This window comes from Lissotriton helveticus, chromosome 12 (assembly GCF_964261635.1).
Source record: "Lissotriton helveticus chromosome 12, aLisHel1.1, whole genome shotgun sequence".
NCBI classification, from domain to species: Eukaryota; Metazoa; Chordata; class Amphibia; order Caudata; family Salamandridae; genus Lissotriton; species Lissotriton helveticus.
This window is the reverse complement of record NC_136073.1, coordinates 566039394-566062559: the sequence shown is the minus strand read 5'-3', so window position 1 is coordinate 566062559 and position 23166 is coordinate 566039394. Positions and strand designations below refer to the sequence as shown.

At 45.9% G+C, this 23166-nt stretch overlaps 1 protein-coding gene across 4 annotated transcripts in view; it reads right to left on the bottom strand.

Annotated features, from left to right (window-relative positions):
• Positions 1-23166, bottom strand: part of ELMO3 (engulfment and cell motility 3) — a 300338-nt gene that overhangs the window by 196001 nt on the left and 81171 nt on the right. For all 4 annotated transcript variants that reach the window (XM_078668416.1, XM_078668415.1, XM_078668418.1 and 1 more), the window contains 2 exons: positions 8407-8457; positions 544-713 (listed from right to left, as the gene is read on the bottom strand). In XM_078668416.1, coding sequence (XP_078524542.1) covers positions 544-713; positions 8407-8457 — 221 coding nt within the window. The remainder of the gene's footprint in view (positions 1-543; positions 714-8406; positions 8458-23166) is intronic.

Genomic DNA, 23166 nt, shown 5'->3' with positions numbered 1-23166 from the left:
GGGGACTAATAAGCCTGAAATTCAGCGAATGGAGAGGGTTCAAAACGCTGCGGCGAGAACTCTTCTTGGCTTGCCTAGAATGTGCTCTACGATGAAGGCCATCCGTCGGCTACACCGGCTGCCTGTGGCCAAACATGTGGAGTTTAAGGCAGTTGTTCCGCGGATGAGGAGGGCGTGCGCAGGCAGACGTTCATTTTGTACTTTGGCACCCAAACTCGGGAACGCGCTACCTTTGCATATTCGTTGCATGGATAATTATTTGTTATTTCATAAGGCAATCAAAACGTACCTCTTTTCTCCGCCCTAGGCTTTCCTTCTGGTAGCTTTGCAGTTTTCTGCTGTCAGCGCTGGCACGCCCCTTTGCTGGGGCAGCTGTGCGCTTTAGAAAATGGTATAACATATGTACATTGTCAAATGCCCTAAAAATACTTTTGAGTCTTTATGGGGCTCATTGCTTGAAAGGGTAACTGGAGATTAAAAATAAATTTAAAAAAAGGAGCGTTTAAGGGATGACAGTGAAAGACTGAAGCACAAAAGGCATACTCATTTCCTTCTTCCACAATCTGGAATAGGATTCGAAGTCCATCCCTGCTGATGAACTCTTGAGCGAATGTGATGTCAGAGGATAGGCCGGCGAGCTTCTTCAGAGAGTCAGACTTCACATCTTGGTTATTGCTCTGAGCCCCGCTTAAGAGTCTCAGAGCTTCTTGATCCTGCAAGGAAGAAGGGAGATTAGATTAGGTGAAGAAATTAGCAACTGCGAGCTGCAACTAATGTGATTATAAAGAAGCAAGAGGAAATCATGACAGAAAATCACAAATTTACAGAAAAAGGTGCATTAGATGGAACCACATACCTAAAGCTAAAGCAGGTCAAACACCTAGTGCAAGGAAGGCCAGAGTGATCACACATCTAAAGGGAGGAGAAATTAGACTACATAAATGACATACCCAGAGCAACAGAAAATCAAACCAAAACATCTGAATGCCCAGGGAGAGGAACATTAGTCAACAATAAAGTGCAGGGCTTGAAATAATCAGTCCAGAAACTGCAGACACCAAGGAAAAATTGAATCAGACCAGAATGATTAAAGAAGGGCAGAGTGGTGCCATATGTTCAATTAGTTACACAGAGAAAATGCAATTCATATTATGACTAATAGTCAACAAAAAAAATAAAGGAAGTAGGAAACAGTGAGCGGGTGATGGGGAAGTGAGCAAGCAAGTTATGGAGGGGTGAAGTAATCAGGAGTGTGAAGTTTAGTTTGTGTCTGCTAGAGTAGATGCAAACGCTTAAACAGTGTAGGATCACATGAAAACTAGAAACTAGACAAAGAGCTACAGACCGGAAACAGGAAATGAGATAGCAGTAGATGAACAAAGAGAACAAGTGAGAATGGAAAAATGCCAATTTAAAAGGAAGCAAGAGAGAATGAAAGATAGTGGAAGAGAGGCTGTTAGTATGAAATAGAAGGAAAAGATAGCATTAGACACCAAAACACATTTGTATGGAAAAAAGGAAGAAAATGAATGACTAAAGAATGCCAAGAACATGAAATAAGTGGATGCTAAAGAGAGGAAAAGAAGCAAGGGCAACACCGAATGAAGTTGGACAGCGACTAGAAACAGAAATGGAGAGGGAGGCCACTAAAGGGAGTCTAACAAGATGCTGACGTAAACAACTTGCTCTCGAGGTTGGAGCTTAAAATCCCTTCAAATCCTGCATTACCTGCCCCATCTTACTTAGGCACAGCACAGCCCCGATCAACAGACATCCTCCGTAGGCAAACACCAGAGTAACTGACATTAGCGATTTGGGTGGGCTGGTTCCCCATAGTGGACAAAGAAATGGCCGGGCAATTGTCAATGCGGCCACAAGATATGCCTACGCCGGACTCTGTAACGCCGCGCTGCATGCAGAGATGACCAGACCGCACCTGATATCTTGGTCCCACGCCTATCTCATGGGAGCATTGGGGATCCGGCGGCTCCGGAACAGACACACTGCTTGTTCATCTCCCAAAGTTCCAGGTGAGTACTGCGAAGAGTGAGCGCGTCAGCAGTGCCCACTTTTAGGCTGCATCGGTGACAATGCCCAGACTGCCACTAGCTGTGGAGCCTGCACTCACACTACTTGGACTTGTGCTTCATTCATAAATTGGGTGCTCTCCCTCTAAAATTTGCCAGGGGCTGGTGTGTCGCCTTGGAATGTGGGGACCACATCAACCTCGGTAGAACTGTGCTGCTGAGGGTGCTAGGAAATTTACCAATTGTAATATACCGTGAGAGCCAAGGGGCCTGCACGCTCCACAACTGGGCCCATGCTCTCTCCTTGCGTCGAGTGTCCCCCACCGTTTGCCCAGTATTGGGGTATCACCCTCGAGCGGGGGGACGGCATCGCCTTCGGTAGGCCCATACTGCTGTGGTCCTGGGGTGTCTACCAAAAACAACTCACCCTGATTACCACTCCTCCTCTGGCATATTACCCTTTATTGGTGCGGCGACTCTGCTCAGGGACTCAGTATAGTGAGACCACATATCTCTGCTGATAATGGGCAAGTCGGATGGCAGGCAAGCGAAACTAACTTTTGACAGAATTAAATAGGGCAAGCGTTCAACAGAGAAATATCATGATGTGGAGGGCTCGGCTAGTGCTGCCCTGGATGCAGCTCTTGAGGATGTCACTAATGTCAGAACGCTTCTGCTTGGAACTAAAAGATGTTTATCCACCATTACAACGAAAATAGACTCACTTTCACAAAGGTTGGATGATAAGAAGGAGAGGCTAGAGGGACACACTTCTAGAATTACAAGGCCAAGAGATGCATCTCTGATTTGGAAGACGACAATGCGTTAGCAGCGAAGGCATGAAAAGATCTTCAACAAGAGAGCGACAAGTTAAAAGCCAAAACAAACAATCTGGAAACAAAAATGCTTTTTTCCAACCTACACATCATTGGTATTCCTGAAATCAAACACATGCTAAGAGCGGAAACATATGTGGAAACACTGATAAGTGAAACATTTGGTCGTGAAAATCTGTCCCTGATGTTTGTTGCCGAGAGGGCGCATTGTTCACTTGCTCCCAAGACCAGTGCAAGGGGCTCTGCCACTCACAATTATTTAATAAGTGCTTAACTATAGAGACAGAGATAAAATACAGCAGCTGCCCCAAGAAAAGTGCAATATAAGCTGTGATGCTGCAGCTGGCCCAAGAAAAGGGCAATATAAGCTATGATGATGTAGTGATCTCCTAATACCCGGACCTCACTCAACCTGTCCAAAAGGCCCGTAGGAAATTTCTCCCAGTAAAATAAAGACTGGGAGAGTTAGAGATACCATATGCCATGCCCTATCAGGCTAGACTGTATCTATCAATGGAAAAACTCGGATCTCGGATACCCCGGATGAAGCAGACCAACTTGCCAAGCAACTATCCAGACAGCAGGTATCACTGAACCCTACTTCACCTTCCAACATCTTTGATGATATAGAATCAACAGTGTCCGCGAATTGGAGAGGAGGCTGGTGACCCCATGATTGATGGGGTCCCTGTATGAGAAGTTCAGAGACGCTATGCATGGCCCCACCAGGTGAACTCAGCACCCTATATCAGTGCTATATATATTGCCTGCTTGGGACCAAATATTCCTCAAGGAAACCTCAGGTCGACCTCAGAGTACTGAGTGCTAACCGTAACTATACTGAATTGAGATATGATAACCAGTTTTGTTAATTGGGACGGATCCTTCAGTCGACAAGTTTGGGGTAGATGTGGGAGGGGAGAGGAGGGATGTGCCTTCAGGCACAATGCACACTGCGTGAACCAGTGTCACATACGTGCAGCACATACCAGGCGCACAAGGCCCATAAGGTTCAAAGGGCTTCAGCCCCCCTCGAGTCATGTGTGTCAGCCTGTTGAGACAGCTTCCCAGGCACACACACACAGACAGTTTTTGAGCCGCTGTAGGCAGGTGTCCGTCTTATTGCAGCTGCACCCGAGTACTTCACAGGTCTATAAAAGACCATTTACTTGTTAACAAGGCTTTGTTGTTTATTCACCCCTACTTACAGCCCCTGCATCTCCCCTATGCCTATTGCTGGAGGAATTAGCCGCCCCCCTGAAATCTTTATTAGCCCCCCCCCTCCTAAATTCGGCTCTAGTTGAGCCTCTGGCACCTACCAACATAAATTGGCTGATACCCTCCTTGCTACCACTGCAATAACAGGTTCTCCAGTGCCTTGTGCCACCGACCCAGCAACTCTGATCAAATTTATGCCATGGAATGTCACAGGGATTAATAGCCCACATAAGGCATACCTCATACTGACATACTAGACGCGACATAAGGTTGACATTGCATTCTCCAAGAAACACACCTTACTAGGCCATTGGAGAGTATCTTCACTAGCAAATGTAGTTTATATAGATACTTTTTCTCATACTGAACCTGTTTTAAAGGGGTTGCTATTCTGATAAAGTGAACGTAATTCAGACCTCTCACTCGCAGTATGGATGGCCAGGGCACGGATATTCGGGTGCAAGGACTGCTCAACGGTATACATGCCACACTACTGAACATTTATGCCAAACATAGATGATCCAGAGTTCTTTACTTCTGTTGGACCTGGATGTCCCTACAATCTCACCATGCACAATAATCTGGGGCGGAGACTTCAATCTTTCGCTAATGCCACATCTAGGTTTAAAAGGTGGCATGCCAGACACAAGACAGCTCAGGACCGACTTAAACAAGCACTTTCCAACTTCCAACACATAGATTCTTCCAGGGAGCACAACCCAGACACCATAGATTCCTCCTATTCTGCAGTCCACGGGTTCCACTCCAGGCTAGGCTATTGGGTTGGCTCTAGGGATATGGCGAGTTGGTTACTCTCCATAGCATATCTGTCCAGAACACTGTCTGATCACTTCCCGGCCATGTCATCATTGAGTATACCTGCCTCTCCCCAACCCCGTAGCATGTGGGGACTCCGGCCATAGGCACTGTAAGACACAGTATTTGCTTCTGATACTCACACAGCTATACTCTCGTATTTTGAACTAAACCGGAATACAGTTGCAACTGTGGCTTCCCCATGGGAAGCTTTCAAGGCAGTGATCTGCGAAAAGTGTATCTCCAAAGTGCACAGCATACTTAAGTCAATACACATCAGTCTTGACAAACCAGAAGCCGAAATACGACAGCTCGAATTGAGGGGTGATGGTAGACCAGCCCCTCCTAGACTAGCCAAACTTAACTGAAAAAAAATGGAGTTCCATAAAGAGGCCGAGAGAGAGAGAGAGAGGTGAAATTCCTTAACAAATACAGAGCTGCCCACCAATATAAAGAGGGTGAGCTGCCAGGGAAAACTCAAGCTGGTATTATATGCCCTCTGTGGGCCGTCTCTGAGAATATTAGGGTGGACTTGCCTGAGGGAATACTGCAACACACTACGCCACACATACTTAACCTACTCACCCGAAACTACTCAGAGCTCTACACTGCTCAGACTACAACTTCGGTACCAGACATTGTAGATTATTTTAACAGGGCCACCTTCATCTGGCTGGAGCCCCATCAACGCAAACTTCTTTGTCAACCAATCACCATCCAGAAGAACAGGAGAGTGATGGGATCCATGAAAAATGGCTGTGCCCCTACCGGGGACAGACTCCTCTTTGAGTTCTATAAAATCTATATGGAAGAATTGGTGCTGCTCCTGCTCAAAGTTTACAATGAAGCATTCAAGCTGGGTTCCCTCCCACCCTCATTTCGTGTAGCTGTAATCACCGCAATACTCGAACCTGATAAAACTCCACATCACTGTGATTTAGATCAGCCCCTTTCCCTTATAAACATAGATGACAAAATGTTGGCAAAATTCTCGCTACCCACCTTCTCCCACTAGTGCCTAGCATGATACAACCGGACCAATCAGGCTTTCTCCCCGTCAGATCCACTGCTTTCAATCTGCGCACCCTGTTTTCGATTTATCACCAGATAGATGAAAATTTGCCTAAAACTGCAGCCTTCCTTGAAGCTGCCAAAGGCTTTGATTCGTTCAAATGGAATTGCATATTGACTGTGATTCAGCATATGGGATATGGGAAGTAAAAAAAAAAAAATGTTTAACAATACTCTACTCTGGACCCAGCCAGGGTTAGGATCAATTCTCACCTCTCTGGTCATTCCCTATTAGCAGAGGGACCAGGCATGATGTCCCCTTTACACCATTATTTTCACCTTAGCGATGGAACCTTTAGCCTGTATTCTCCATGAGTATTATAACCACCATGGCAGAACAGTTAGAACACTGAAACTATTATTGTCAATGTATGCAGATGATATCCTACTTGCAATCGGACAACCATTGCTGCACTTAAGACCCGTATTAGCCTAAATTACACAATTCAACACTTGGTCTGGCCTACAAATAAATTAGACTAAATCCATTTTGATGCCTATTACACCACATACTCAGCAGCCCACACTACACTACCCACTCACCTGACAGACTGACCTGGTTTGATACCAATGTATATACTACCACACTAACATAACAGTCCTCACAGGGGCGAATTATTGGAGATGTATATCCAACATAACTGATATGGTGGATTGCATGGTCGAAAATGCAACTTCCGTATAAGATGGGCGGTTTTGCTGCGCTCACCTTTGAAATCTATCCCCAAGTAGCATAGGCACAGTGTGCACTCCATTGGATTCATAAAAAGAGGCATCCTTTCTACCTAAATGTGGAGAGATAGTACTAGCCCTCTCCACACCACTGCGCCTAGCATTACTATTTATGGTCCCGCAACCACGTGGCAAAATTCACAAGGTCCGATGTATGTGCTGTGCATGGGACAGACCGGCGGATCATGCACATGTTGCAGCATGGTATTCCCAACACATCCCACTATATATTAATCCCTGAATGCCGCTTATGGTGGTACCAGGAGTGCAAAAGCTGCTGCGTGAGCTAGCACTACACACACTGGGATATCTGTTCCTAGATAAAGGCTTCCTGTCAGACAGCGATTAAGTGTACAGCTCCATTCGTATTTAGCAGACCTTCACCAACGTTCCTAAAATCCCCCTTGGTGGGTAGATATGCGACCTGTATTGGCACCATTGCAAAGGGATTACATTGAATATTTGAGCTACGCTTTGGCGGTGCACTCACCATCAAGATGATGTCGGACTATGATGTTGTACAACATGGGCTTGACTGTCCCCTGTATGTTTTATATCCGGCTGCATTTACAACGTCTACACTGTGTATCTTTGTATATGCCTGTGTTATTATGATTAAAATGAAACAAACATTTTTAACAAAAAACTAAAATGGTAGCCAAAATTGGAGTGAGTAAAATAATATCTAGTGCATGAAAGGAAAGCAAGCATTAGAAAGAGTAATACAAAGTTTAAAAGAAGAGACACAGTAAAAGGAACAAGTGCTAGGGAAAGGAAAAACATTATAGAGAGAAACCATATCATTAAAGAAAAAACAAGACTGAAGAGAGGAAACTATTTATAGAAAGAGGAAATAAGAGCAGGGAGAAGGAAGAACTGGATAGAGAAAACAAGAAATAAAAGGAGGACATGAGCCAAAGGAAGAAACTAAGAACTTGAGACAGGAAACATGAGCTAGAAATAGAGAACAAAGTATTAGAAGGGGTAATAAGAATTAAACAGAAGAAATAAGTGCTATGGAAAAGGACAAAAGGCTAGAAATAGGACACAACATATAGAAATAAAACGAGGGCTAGATCTTGGGAACATATAGAGAGGAAAAAGTGCCAGAGGGATACAACAGGACGGAGAGGTAACACAAAACTAGATAGAGGAAACAAGCCCAAGGGGTAGAAGAAGGAAGCATGAGCTAGAAGGAGAAAACAAGAGCTAGAGAGAGAAAAAGAGCAAAAGAGAAAAAACATGAGTTACAGAAAAGAATCAAGTGTTAGAGAATAAGGGAACACAAGTTAGAAACAAGAGGGAGTGAAAGGCAGCAAAAGTTAGAGAGAAGAAGCAACAGCTCGAAAGAGGAAACACATGGTTCGATGGAAACAAGAGCCAGAGTGAAGAAACATGAGCTAAAATGAAGGAGACTAAAAGCAAGAGGGAAGAAGCAGGATTCAGAGAGAGAAAACAAACTAAATCTTGAGAACAGGAGCTAGAAATAGAAAACAACCTAGATAGAGGGAACAAAAGCCACAGAGAATAACATTAAGAGTTACAGAGAGGAAACATGGGTTTAGAGCTCAAACAAATACAAGAGACAAAGTGAAAAGTAGAGCGCTAATAAGATTAATAGATGATATAGAGCTGGACCTAAAGAAAAAGATAGAATTAAAGGAGGATCGGTTGTAAACAGTAAGAATGTGGAATGTTTTTCACACCGGAGCAGTGGTGAGTCGAAGAATACTTCCGTTCTTGATCTCCATGCGGTTCTAGGAAAAGAGAAACATTCACGGTAAGCTTACAATTGCAGAAACTTCTAATATTTGAAATGGGTCATATTCCACCTCAGGTTGACCAACACAGTTTTAAAATTTCACATACTAAAGCAGAGTCAAGAAGAAAAAGGTTACGTACCTGTAACTACAGTTCTCCAACATTGGTATCTTTCATAGATTCATATGCCTGAATTAATCCCCAGCGTCAAGCTTGGAACCCTCTGTAATCAATGTTAACAAATTAGTGTACACCTATACCCCAATAACATTGAAAGAAGCCGTAAACTATATAAAGTTTATGCACCTGATTTTATGACCTGAACTTTGGTCCAGTAACTGAAGAGAGACAAAGCTCTACTCCCCCCTAGGAGGCTCAACTGCTCTGATTGTCCAAGCATGTATTAGCAATCAGTCTCAAACGGCTGGAGGGTGGAATGTATTTGAATATATCAAAGATGCCAAAGCTGGAGAACAGATAACTTTTTTCTTCTCCGCATTGGATCCTTCAAAGATTCACATGCTTGGGGAGATCATGGCGGCTGCACCAGCAGGACGCTAATATGCTGAAGGCATTAACCACCAATTCAATAGATGTAGCAGCGCAGTAACCGTGAGCAGCGGCAGCGTACTATGCTAGCCCCCCGCGCGCGCGCCGCCGCTTACTGTTCCTAGGATAGAGTTGGGACTCCTGAGGCGGAAGCCGGGAAACCGAGGGCACAATCCTCTTTTAAAAAATCTTGTTGTTACGCTTCATTTTCTTTTTGTGTGCAATTTTTAAATATTCTCACTGTCACTCACCTTCCTCATTTGCTCTCCACAGGGGCTGACACGCTTCCAGAGGCCGATTTAGGCTCTTTTGCGATCGCGGGCTCAGACACTCGGGCGCAGAACCAAGGGCTCCATCTTGGAGAGTGGAGGTTGGCGGGCTAATGTTGCGGGCGATTGAGGCCAGCACTGCATATAAGACACTCATTTGCAAGCACTAAAGTGATAGAGTTGGGACTCCTGAGGCGGAAGCCGGGAATCCGAGGGCACAATCCTCTATTAAAAATCTTGTTGATACGCTTCATTTTCTTTTTGTGTCCAATTTTTAAATATTCTCACTGTCACTCACCTTCCTCATTTGCTCTCCACGGGGGCTGACACGCTTCCAGGGGCCGATTTGGGCTCTTTTGCGGTCGCAGGCTCAGACACTCGGGCGCAGAACCAAGGGCGCCATCTTGGGGAGTGGAGGTTGGCGGGCTAGTGTTGCGGGCGACTTTGACGCTGCACTACAAAATGAACCAAGTATATCGTTTGCGCAGCAGGCGCGCCGGAGGCGCGCCAGAGGCAAGCCCATCTGCGCCTGTCCGCACCAGTGCGGGTCAGGAACTCTTCACGTCCCCCCTCATTCCATCATCACTTATCCGCGCGACTTACTCCTCCAATGGAGATTAGATAGTAATCCCGCTTGTACCAACTCGCTTTTCCCAGAAAGACCTCACAGTCAGTGTAATTTCTGTCACTATTCCATGTCTGAGGGAAAGTCAATCTCCCTTGTTGCAACGCCCGTGAACTTGGCCCTATTGAACTGTAGGTCGTTGCCTAAACACACGCTAGAAATTAATCTTCTTATTCAGGACCATGGACTTGATGTATTGTTTTTAACGGAAACTTGGCTATCACTAAACTACTAGTCAGACATAGTCCAAGCTCTCCCCCCAGGATATCTCATCCAGTTCCAAAATATTGCCAGTGGCAAAGGGGGTGGAGTCGCCATCTTGTACAGAGACCACCTCTCCTGCAGGCTGGTGGATGGTGGTATTCTGGACTGTGAAAACGCTTATTTCACGGTTCAAATATCCCCTACTAAGACGCTTGCAGGACTACTCGTGTACCGACCCCCGGGCGCCCTGGGACACTTCGGAAGCTCGCTATTGGAAACAGCTTTCTCTCTAGCTACTACCACAACCAACTTTGTACTTTTAGGAGATTTAAATCTCCACTTCGAAGATTAACTGGACAAAGTGGCAGGTGAATTAACACTCGATTTAAAATCCTATGACCTTCAGCTCAAAAGTTTACTTGCCACACATAGTAAAGGGCATCTTCTTGACCCTATATTCACCAATATTCTATCTTTGGAACTTAAGGAACCTCTACCCATCGCCTAGTCCGACCACTTTCTAATCCCATTTATTTAGCAAATTACCATGGATACTCCTCGATCCTCGGTATTGCGAAGTCAAGAAAGGCCGTGGTCTAAACTTCGACTCGAAGAATGGCTAAGTCTTCTGGAGAAAACTGCCCTATACACGATCCAGATCCACTGGTGGCAGATAAAAACTTTACATCATGGATTGAAAGCTCCCTTGACAGCACTCTACCCAGGAAAAGATTGGAGGAAAAAAATAGATCTTTTAAATCCCCTTGGTACACGGTAGATCTTAGGGACCAGAGGAAAGTATGCAAAAAATTAGAACGAGTATGGAGAACAGACTGGGCCGAGAATAAGAAATCTGCATATAGATCAGCCATCAGGACCTACAAAGCCTCTCTTAAAGCTGCTCAGGGCGCATTTTTTGAGGAAAAAATTCGATCCTCCCCAAATTCTTCGAGAGAGACGTTTCGAAAGTGAAGGAACTTCTGAAAGTTCCTGATCCCCCCCTGCCCCTGACATCTCAGGGTCAAGATGTAATCTACTTGCTGAATTTTTCGCAACCAAGATCCAAAACATCTTAAAAAGCCTACCTCAACGTGATCATCTGTCTGAGCCTAGCACTCCTAGAGTACCATGGAGTGGACCAGTCCTGGATTCCTTCTCCCCAATCACCAGGGAGGAATTCCAGAAAATGTTGGGCGCAATAAAAAGCGGCTCCCCGAGCGGTCCCGCACCAATGCACGCTTTGAAACTAGTGGCGTCAACCATTACCCCACTAGCCACTGACCTAATCAACTCCTTTTCCAGAGGTACTGTCCCACCCAGTTGGAAACAGGCCACAGTAAGGGCCCAATTAAAGAAGCCACAGCTGGATCCATCGGAGATGGCCAACTTCAGACCCATCTCGCTTCTGCCAGGGATCAGTAAGATCGCTGAGAAATTTGCTAACCAGCAACTGTCTGCCTTTTTAGAAGCAGGCAACCTCCTGCGCAGATCTCAGACAGGCTTCCGTCCTGGGCAATGCACGGAGACTGCCCTAGTTGTGGTGGTTGAGGTGGCAAGGCAGATCCTGGATTCCGGAGGGTCAGCAGCGCTGATCCTCCTGGATTTAAGTGCGGCCTTTGATATGGTTGCTCATCGTATCCTTATCCGGCGCCTCAGTGGTTTGGGAGTTATGGGTTTGGCTTTGGCATGGTTGGAATCCTTCCTTAATTACAGAACTTTTCAGGTCTCGGAAGGCAATATTCGCTCTAAATCTATCCCTCTCCAGTGTGGTGTGCCACAGGGCTCATTCCTGAGCCCGACACTTTTTAATGTTTATATGTCCCCACTGCAAGATGTGGTTTCCCCTTTTGGGATTAAATTAGTCACCTATGCAGACGACACACAATTGGTCGTCTCAATCAAACAATCTGAACATTGCTCCGAGAACCTTAGATCCTGTCTATCAGAGATCTATGATTGGATGAATGATTCCCTGCTCAAGCTAAATGGGGATAAAACGGAGCTTATGATCCTGGGACATAAGTCTGCCCCCATTTCCAGTCTTATGTGGCCCACGTGCATGGGAACAATTCCCACTCCTAAAACTGAAATCAAAAGCCTTGGGCTCTGGCTGGACCAAGATCTCTCGCTTAAAACCCAGTCAAAGAAAACTGCCGGTGTGTGCTTTGGGTTACTCCGTACAGCACGGAAAATTCTTCCCCTATTACCTCCCCATTCCTGGAAGCTCCTTATTCAAGGACTAGTCCTGTCCAGGCTGGACTATAGTAATGCCCTATATTTGGGGGCCCCCGAAGCCACTATAAAAAGATTACAAATTGTCCAGAATGCAGCAGCTAGACTGTTAACCGGATCATCATCCAAGCTCTCAGCCAAACCCACCCTTAGTTCGCTACATTGGCTGCCAATAAGGGAAGAGTTCAGTTCAAATCCCTGTGCATTATGCACAAATGTCTATAGGAAGAGAGCCCAAGTGCGACCCATTCGCAAGAACACCGCCACTGCATGGGCGGACATGACCAATCTGAGACCCATTTCCCTTTTACCATTCATGGGAAAACTCATAGAAAAGCACGTCAATAAGCACTTGTCCAATCACCTGGAACATACTGGTGCCCTAGATCTATCTCAGTCGGGCTTTAGACCAAAATACAGCACGGAAACAGCGTTGCTGTCGATTACCGATGATCTACGCATGCTCCAGGACAAAGGAACATCAGCTGTCCTGGTGCTGCTAGATCTATCGGCAGCTTTTGATACCATCTCACATGAGATTTTGGTCGAGCGTCTGACTGGGAGTGGACTAGGGGGCATGGCATTGGCTTGGCTAAAGAGCTTTCTTTCGGATCGGACCCAATGTGTCATCATGGGCGATTTCCGATCCGAGGAGACCAGGATTACTAAGGGGGTGCCACAGGGCTCCTGTTTGAGCCCTACATTATTCAACATCTATGTGGCCCCCCTGGCTAATATCCTGAGAGCCTTTGGTTTTTGCCCAGTGTCATATGCTGACGATACCCAGCTGCTCTTTCCCTTTGACCATCTTACTCCAGAGGTATTACATTCTTTCTCTGAGGGGATGAGAGCAGTTTCCCAGTGGATGTCTTTGAATACGTTGCAGTGCAATGTTTCAAAGACAGAGGTTATGCTTTTCGGTGAGGCTAAGATCAGCTGGGCTCCTGACTGGTGGCCTTTAGATCTAGGCCCAGTCCCCGAGCCTAAGCAAATAGTCAAGAACCTAGGGGTACGTCTGGAACAAGAACTCAGCTTGAAGCAGCATGTTACCAACATTGTTGGATCTTGCTTTCGGACCATTGGATTGCTGCGCAGAGTTTTTCCATTGCTTCCAGACACCATCAGAAAGACCCTGGTCCAGGCCTTGGTTATCAGCCGTCTTGATTATTGTAATGGTCTCTTGCTGTCAGCTAATGAGGAGGACCTGGATAGGTTACAGGTTGTGCAGAACACCGCAGCCAGGTTGGTTCTAAATGCCCCTCCGAGAACACCTTCAAAACCTCTACTTGCCAGGCTTCATTGGCTTTCCATCCGTCAGAGAGTTGTTTTTAAGATCTGTTGTACGGTACACAAAGGACTTCATGGTTTGGGTCCCTCCTATCTGGCAGACAAGTTTGTGCCGTATGTTCCTTCTCGTGCTCTACGGTCCAGTGACCAAATGCTTCTCACGATTCCTAGGATCAAGCGGGCAAGGCAAGGGGGTAAGGCTCTGTCTGTGAGGGGACCGAGGATATGGAATGGTCTCCCTCTCCAGCTTAGGCAGCTTGAAAACCATCTGGCCTTCAGGAAAAAGCTGAAGACGTTCTTGTTTCAGGTCTAACCACACAGTCTAAGAACTAGTTTGGAGCCAGGGAATTCGATCTCCTGCAGGTTCAGCAGTCAGATAGCGCGGAGATACTCCCTTGGGAGTTTATTCTAGCGCTCTACAAACCCGCAAAATAAATAAAATAAATAAAATAGGGCAAGGGCCCTCCCATCATGAAAAGTTTGGTAGGCCCCTATAAAGCAAACAGGGCTCTCAGGTCGGATCATCTGTATCTGGCCAATGTTCCCAGAATAAAGAAAACTCGAACAGGAGGACGGCGTTTTGCCGTCAATGCAGCGACACTCTGGAATTCCCTCCCCTTCAAGATTCCCACTGAACCCAGCCTTCAGAAGTTTCGTGGGGCTCTAAAAACTTTTCTTTTTCCGAGGGCTTCCTGATTTTCCACTTTCTCTTGGTAATCCTGACTTACAGCGCTGGGACGCCTATGGGTAGCCATGCGCTCTATAAATCCGTTTTCATTTCATTTAATTCATTTCAACCGTGAGCAGCGGCAGCGTACTATGCTAGCCACACCCACCCCCCCCCCCCACCACCCCGCGCCGCCGCTTACCGTTCCTAGGAGGTGCTTTTCTTTTGCGCCAAAGGCTTTCCTGTTCTTGGGGTAGCCCGAACTGCGCTTTCTCACTGGGGGACAGCTGCACTGGAGCTCAGGAGGAGCCACAGGGCAGCTGTGCGCGGTCTCCTTTGGGGCGTGGGAGGCAGTGGCAACACAAGCTCTGCCCAGGCGGTAACTGGAACGTGTCAGACATTTTCTCCCACTGTGGAGTCCCTGGACCTGCAAGACCAGCCGGAGCATTAAGAGGGGTCGCAACCTGGAGTCCAGGGGTCGCAACCTAGTGCCCCTAGACCCCACGCCTCTAATAAAGATAGGGGGTAAAAAAGGAAAGCAGAACTTGAAAAATCTGCAAGACGGGGGAGTTATCAGCTCCTTAACGCAGATTAAATCAATAGTAATCCCCTCAAAACTACAAGTGCTCCCCCCCCCTCACTTGGTGTTATCGGTAACGTGGACACCTGTGAGCCACCTCAAGTGGTGGTCTTCAGACCTAAGGAACGCCCTCTAAAGGTTAGGGAAAGTAATGGCGAAGGTAAAAGTCTGAAGGGTTGGATTGCAGAATAAAAATTACACCTTCACTTAGGTGGCGGACACTAGGAAACAAGCTATGGAGCCGGCTGGGAAGTCAACAGGTCAACCAATGTCGACATTAGGGTCTGCAGAGGGGAGTATACTAAAACTGGGGGCTAGCATTAGCCAGGAGGTGGCACTCACAAGCGTAAATGCTAAACAAGTTACAATAGAAGAAAGTGCTAGAGGTCCTAGCACTAACATACCACAGAGCATACCTCTGAACTCTTCCCATGACATGACCTCGCTCCCAACAGACCTAATACCCCTGAAGGATAGCGAGGTAAATCCAGAGACCCTAATAAAGTCCTTGGAATGTATGTTCTCACCGTTGCGAGGAGACATTCAAAAAGGTTTTGCAGTGTTCGAAGCTAATCAGGGAGAAATAAGGAGTTTCTGCGAACCCTTGGAGAAAAAGAACAAGCATTGGAAATGCAATAGGTCTCGCATTAGGAAAGTTTGAGCTATTGGTCTTATAAATGACATTTTTTTAATTTATGTTTTGTTTTTTAAAATAGCTAAATTAATAGCTCTGTCATTTACAATGCCAATAGTTATAACTTTCGCAAATGTGACACCTATAGCATTTGTAATGCAACATGTTTTGTATTTACGTGACTTAGATGTATTGATATTACAAATAACAATGCTTTTTGATTTATTTAAATAATTAATACTTAAATAATTTATTTAATTTGTAATGGCAATAGCTTAAACTTTTGTAATTAACTTTTGTGAAGATTATGTTCAGTGTTTTTTATTGTGACGAAAATTCAAGAACAGAAGTGAAATATTAACATTTTTTTGTGATTTGTAATAAAGCTTGAAAACAGCTTGAAACATTGAAAGAACATATTTGAACCAGTGATGCTGTGAACTGCAGCCCTGCATTCATGGGACAGAAGAAACCCAGAGGAACAGTGCATGATGGGAAGTTCAGAGGTCACAGTGCGAGGGGGGGGTTGTCGACGCATTACCTAGCACAACTGACTCTTCAAGTGGGGTCAAAACTTTGACCGATTCGAAGCTGGGGTGGAGACGAACACCGAAAGAGGGGACAATTCCAACCAAGAGAAAATGGTGGGGTGTGTAAGTGCAAGAGCTGCGGACTGTGGACCGGGGTTGGACTCAACATCCTGTGGTATAGGGCAACACACATATAATATACAAACCCGACCTTGTGTATGGTAACTGGTGCCGAGTTGGCGCTATATAAAACTATTTTTATTTTTAAGAAAGATGCTTCTAAAACTGGACACAGTCAATAATGTAGCGCTGCATCCATGAGACGGAGGGGAGTAATCATTGTCACACTAAGTACAACGCGGCGCTGCGAGTTGCACATGGACACATTGGGATAAGTGTCGCGACTGCATCTGATCACATCGCGATACAAGTGATTAACTCCTTCACACAGCTACAGCAAAAAGGCTGATTAGCCCACGATCACACCGTTAAACACCAGCGACGCTGGGATTAGCCCGGGATCACCACGGGGATACAGACTGTGCGCGGGGTCAAGGAAGATTGGGGTCGGGGGTGCTAACAGTGTCCGACCAATGGTCATAGTGAGACCGGGGATAGGGAAGGCATTGATTATTCTGTGTGTCTGCCGTGTCAGGATTCAAATGAAGTGAGGGGCATGGAGGCAGCAGACGCATGGGAAGGGGTGACAGGATGACATAGGTGGGGGCTGGGAGGGGAAAAGAGGGGGAGAGAGAAGGAGATTACCAGTGACGGAGGGCGGACGGACGGCACAACAGGGGCAGAAAAAAAAAATGCGGCTGCGAAATGAAAGTAAAAACCGCGGCAGCGAAATCAAAGCCTACGGAGGGCGGACGGACGGCACAACAGGGGCAGAAAAAAAATAACCTCATCTCTGTGTGTCTGCCGTGTCAGGATTCAAATGAAATGAGGGGCATGGAGGCAGCAGACGCATGGGAATCAGGATTCAAATGAAGTGAGGGGCATGGAGGCAGCAGACGCATGGTAAGGGGTGACAGGATGACATAGGTGGGGGCTGGGAGGGGAAAAGAGGGGGAGAGAGAAGGAGATTACCAGTGACGGAGGGCGGACGGACGGCACAACAGGGGCAGAAAAAAAAAATGCGGCTGCGAAATGAAAGTAATAAAAACCGCGGCCGCGAAATAAAAGCCTTTGATGCAGCAGGGGGCGAAGCGGATCCCTTTGAAGAGCTGCTGGTGTGAAGTGGCAGAGGGGGGCAGAGCATTCCTTTGAAGAGCTCACGCTGGGGGATGCCTGTGGGAGGAAGGCATGTGCACGCGCTTTTTATGTCAATGCGCATGCGCATTGAGCTTCCATTTCACGGGCACTGCAAGGAATCGCCACGAAATAGCGCAAGTTGGTTAAAGTCTGTTTAAGCCCCCATAGTCTCGCAAGCTCAATGCGCATGCGCATTGACAGGCGAGACCTAATGATCTCCTCTACATAAGAACACAGATCCTGGAGAATTCTGATGGAGAGCTGAAAGAAGAGTTGTGTAATGCTAAAACCGATATTCAGGTGCTAATGCGGGAAGATCAAGAAATTCAGGAGAAACTGGAGCACTTGGAAAATAATTCTAGGAAGAATAACTTGCGGATCTTGAATGTCCCGGAAGGAAAGTAGGGGGAGGACAAAGGCTTTTTTGTGGTTGCCTTAATAAAGGAAGGTATTCAGATAGAGGAAAGTGAGGAGGAGTTAATCAGGGAAATCGAAAGGGTGCAAAGGGACCCCTTCCGAAGAAACCCAAATAAAATTAAGCCATGTAAGATCCTCCTGAACTTTCACACCTATTCACTAAAGGAAAAAACCCTGACTAAGGCTTTGAGAATGAAGTCTTTAAAAGGAAATGATTTTTCATTTGGGATTAGATCTGATCTCAAAAAGAAATGATTTTTCATTTGAGATCAGATCTGATCTCCCCCGAGCTACTTAGGATAGGCAATGGGAGTTGGGTTAATGCCTAGAAGAGTTTAAAAAGCTAGGGGCTACAGCCCAGCTCAAATTCCCAGCAACTCTAAGGGTTATGTTTAACAACAAAATGTATAACTTTAGGAGTCCGCAGGAGGCAGATGACCTTTTAGAGACTATAAATAAAAGTGGGTGGGGGTAATTAGCCTACTCCTATAACTGAATATTAGGAGGGAAAAAAACAGTAGTATGAGAGGCTTTCTGGTAGATTCTTTGGGAGTGTTTGGGGGCCACCAGGTCATGGAGGCATTGAGGTACTAGTAAAGCATCACCGGTTTACCAATTTTTGTTACAGTAAGTTTTGGCGTGACGCACTGAGGCATATAATAAACAGACTAACATCAAGTCCGGAGGAAAGAGGGGATGGGTTCTCCAGGGAGGGGGGCCACAGGTTGAAGGTAGGTGGGGAGAGCATTGGGGGGAGGGAACATAGGGGAGAAATCCCCCCAAAAATAACCTCATACAGCTTAGTCCGGCAGTTCTTAGTGGCAATAGACTCAAGGGTTCACTCAGCGAGTTTAGAGATAGGACAAGTGAGATGGCTATCCAGCTCTTAACGAGGAATGTCAACGGCTTGCGTATGAAAGTGAGAAGGGAAAAAAATCTGGCAATACTTAGGGGACTCTCTGGCACGGATAATATTTCAAGAGACACACTTGGTAAAGAGAGAATTTATAGAGGTCTTCAATAGTCAACCATGGGTTCAGCAAGTAGTATGTATGGAGCAGAGTGCTAATATAAGAGGAGTTGCAACACTAATTAAGAACCCAGTGAAGGCCCTTAGTTTAACAAGCATTTGCAAGGCAATAGGTCTCGCAGTTACACGAGTTAAAGTTATTGGCATTGTAAATGACAATGTCTTTAATTTATGTTTTTAACACAAATATAAAATGCATTGCTATTTGCAATGTCAATAGCTCAAACTCGCGTAAATGCGAGACCTATTGCATTGCAAATGCTTTTTTTTTTTTAACATTACAACAGGGACCCTTAAAGTTAGCCTCATGGCTTCTAAAGCAGAGAAGAGGTGCCAGTGGCGTGCGGCTCAGTTCTTTGCAAAAGCGCATGATTAAAGCCCAAAGCCCGGAATACAAAACACAACGCTGAAAAATGCACAAGCAACAGTACAAAAACATATATAAAGTTGTTTGAACTTTAAAACAATATGAGGTTTAGAATCAGAGGGGCAGTGGCGCAGTTGTTCGGCATCTCTGCACGGTCCCTGTTTATAATAGTTAGCTACCTGTCAGAGGTTTACTGTACTCAAATAACCTTTTCTTACCCGAAAATGTTGTTTCACGGCTCCCGCTCTCGATTTCATCACTGCGGCTTCTTTGTGCATTTTCTTAAATATTGAATACGGCTCATCCTATGGTTTTACACTGGTACCTTCTCAAGCGTGGAGTTTGTGACCTGGTGAGGGTCATTTTATGGGAGGTGAAGAGGTAATTTAATACCAATACGTTGGTTCTTATGGACATCTTGCACATTTACAATTACAGGCACTGGTAGAGACAAAGCAGTTCGCAGAATCAAGGATGGCACTACAGAGTGCGAGAACACACACACACACACACACACACACATGACTGCAGTGATGGAACTTAGAAAATCAGTTCCTGGACAGCAATGTTTGGGATGAAAAAGTGTCAGAAGGAAAACATGAGTCACAACAAGAGCTTTACACGGACCCGACCGCAGGGCCCCAGGAGGCGCCGCAGGACATAGCTCCTTGAAGACGTTCGTAAGGCGCCTTCTATTTAATAATGGCCCTTTCCGTTGGGGTGGGTCTGGCTGGCCTAGAGAAAAGTTATCAGAAACGGATTCCCTTTCAAAGGAGAACCAAAAAGACATGGATGAAAATTATTAACGGGCGCGGGTATGAGGGGCTTTAAACACATGCTGCAGTCGGGCACCCCGGGACCCGCCCTCTGGTACCCCCGAGGTGCCCACGGGATGACTCCTGGCATCCTCTGCCTCTGTGCCTTCACCAACTCCCCACTGCCCTGCTCTTCTTCACAACGAAAACGAAACTTAGGCAGCTCACGCGACCCGCGCGACCAAATCTAAAGCGCGCGTCGTAATCCGACTCCGCCATGCTGTTTTAATGCTGCGCGTGGTGCGCTTGCTCAGCTCCTGTCTCCTCGTTGTCGGCTGAGCCGACTCGCATCGAGGAGGTGGTGGTGAGCGACGAGTGCCCTCCTGCCATGATGCCGCCGCTCCCTCCTGCCATGATGCCGCCGCTCCCTCCTGCCATGATGCCGGACGACACGCTGCCCTTCGACCCCCGGCCGCTGAGCCTGAACACGGTGTCCTTCCGGCGCATCGAGGAGGTGGTGGTGAGCTACGAGTGCTGCGGCCGCCAGCTGGGCAAGGGTGTGTGTATGCGCGGCGGCGGGGGGGGTGTATGCGCGGCGGGGGGGGCGGGGGGGGGGTTCTGTTCTCTATGTGTGTGTGTGTGTGTGCGTGTGCGCGGCGGGGGGATTCTCTATGTGTGTGTGTGTGTGTGCTGCGGCGGGGGGGGGGTGTCTGTCTATCTGAGTGCCTGCACTTGTTTCTAAATCAGCGCGTTAACTGAAAACAAAAGTGCGCCCACACAGCAAGCAGCCAAAGCGCGCTCACAAGGACAAATCCGAGGCAGAAAAAGCGCGAGGCCGACTCGTGTCTCACATTCCCAGAAGTCAGTAACATTAGTTGTCAAGCTTGGACAGCATGCTTCGCATACTTATTCCAGCTCGACCTAAAAACAGTGGCTGATCAAAATGGCAGGTGGATAATTGCAAAAACAAAAATACAGGAGGAATTAATAACTTTGGTAGGATACTTTGGCCCGAATGGTGACGATACAGAGCCATCAAAGGCAGTTTCTCTAATTTGTTAGACTTTCTAGATCCAATAATTATGGCAGGTGATTTTAATGTAATTATCAATCTTAAATTAGATAAATCTATAAATAGCAGAGCACTAGCTACACCTAAATCACATGCATATTTACGGTCAATGATGAAGCAAAATTCACTTCGTGATTTATGGAGGGAGAGGTCTGGCGGCTTGCCGGGTTTCTCCTTCCACAATAAAAAGTATGGATATAGATCCAGAATTGATTACTTTCTGGTTAGTCTGAACCTGAGGGACTGCATTCGGGATATTACCTACTTGACTGCCCATCTTTCAGCTCATTCTGCGGTCACAATGGGTATGGATTTAAAAAGCAGGCCTTTAAGAAAGAAATAGACGTTCGCTAGCGCAATACTCTCAGACATGGATGCAATGAACCACTTGAAAAACGAGGTAGATGAGTTCTTGACTCATAATATGGGTCTGCTTCTATCACAGTTGTCTGGGATACACTCAAAGCCTATATATGGGGTAAAACTACAAGCATTCCATGCTTTAGGAATAGGAGTTATAGGGCCCAGGTTAGTCGATCAGGCATCAAAATGCAGGCTGTAGAGGCAAGTCTAATGAGGGGGGAGGAAGGGGATCATAGCCCCTTGGAAAAGAAAAAGCTACAAATACTGAGAGAACATCTAGAAACTATCTTATAGACTCGGATTAACAAACGTTGGGAGGCTAGTAAGCTTGCACACTTTAAATATGGGGAAGGTGCTGGGAAGCTGCTAGTTTGAAAGGCAAAAATAGATAAAAATAGGAATTTGATAAAGGAAATAGACAGCAGTCAGAAAGGGGCCAAATTAACAAACGGAGCAGAAATAGAGGCAGCTTTTAATTACTACTTTGGGAAACTCTATGAGGAAGAGCGGTAGTTAATTTCTTCCTCAGGCCAAGGTTTTATTTTTCTCCTTAAGACTAAAAAAGACATAACATAAACCTGTTCTATACTGTTATCTTTTTTAAAAAAAACATATTTGTATTGCAGATTTTAACATAAAAGGATACCACTGATACATACTAAGGATTATAGTGAGGAACAATACAATTGAATATAGATAAGCATGCTTACAATTTGTCACGAAAAAAACTCTATCCCCATCACATAGTGGTATACAGTACAAACAAACCATAAAGGGCATACGGTGTGACAGAAAATACCCACAATTATTCTCCTGAGTGGCTATGTACCCCCCACCCTGTAGACCAATAGGCCTTACACCACACATACAGTAAAGTGCAACCCTTTTTATCAGCTATTATTATTACAGATTCCATCATAACAGCTGTAAGAGAGATGCTTAGGGGTAGTACAATGCTAGCTGGCATTACTATTCAGTTGCCAATCGGGTCCTAAGATTGGCCTGCACGCAAGTCTAAATGAGGTGCCCAAACTCATTTTCCTTTCTTGCTATCCTTCTCGTCTCTTCCTGTGTACAGAGACATTTCCAGATTATACATCGCTAGGAAGCGTGCTTGCCATTGGTGGAAGGTCGGTGTGCGATCATGCCAGGCCGATGCAATACACAGACTGACTGCAGCCATGGCAACAAAGGTTAACAGTTGAGAGGGCCCCAGGACTATGCCGCCATGTACCCTCAGTAAAATAAGCTGGGGGATTAGGGTGATATTGACTCTTAACCTAGTGTCAAAGAGCCTAGTGATCTCACTCCTAAGCGGTTCTAGTGTGGAACAGCTAAAAAACATATGTATCAGATCTGCCCCTGGATTTTGATCAAGTGGGCAGCGAGTACCAACTGACCCCCTTCCCACCAAACTAGATGGTCTCCCTGGGCGTGTAGTATAGATCGAATATGGTTTTATAATGTTGTGCTTGCAAATTAGCTGAAAGTAATAAAGTTCGAGCTAGCTCCAAAGATTTTAAAAAGGAACAGTCTGAAGACCCCAGCTTCTTTTGCCTCTTCTCCACTTGCCTATCGAAGTTGTCTTGCGAGAGCGAATTCAATGATCTATAAATCTGGCCAATTGTGCACTGCGAGCCCCCCACCCACAAATCCACCAATTCAACTTTCGCAAAACCTAGTGAGCCCTGCCCTTTCTAGATAGAAAGTCACAAATGTGCAAGTATTTAAAAAATTTCTTTTGCTTGACCTCAAAATTGGCCTAGTTCCTCGAAGGAGATTATACCATATCAGGAAACAAAATCACCTAATTTGTTATGCCCTTGGTCCTCCCAGCCAAGCGCCAAAGAATCCCAAAAGATACTAG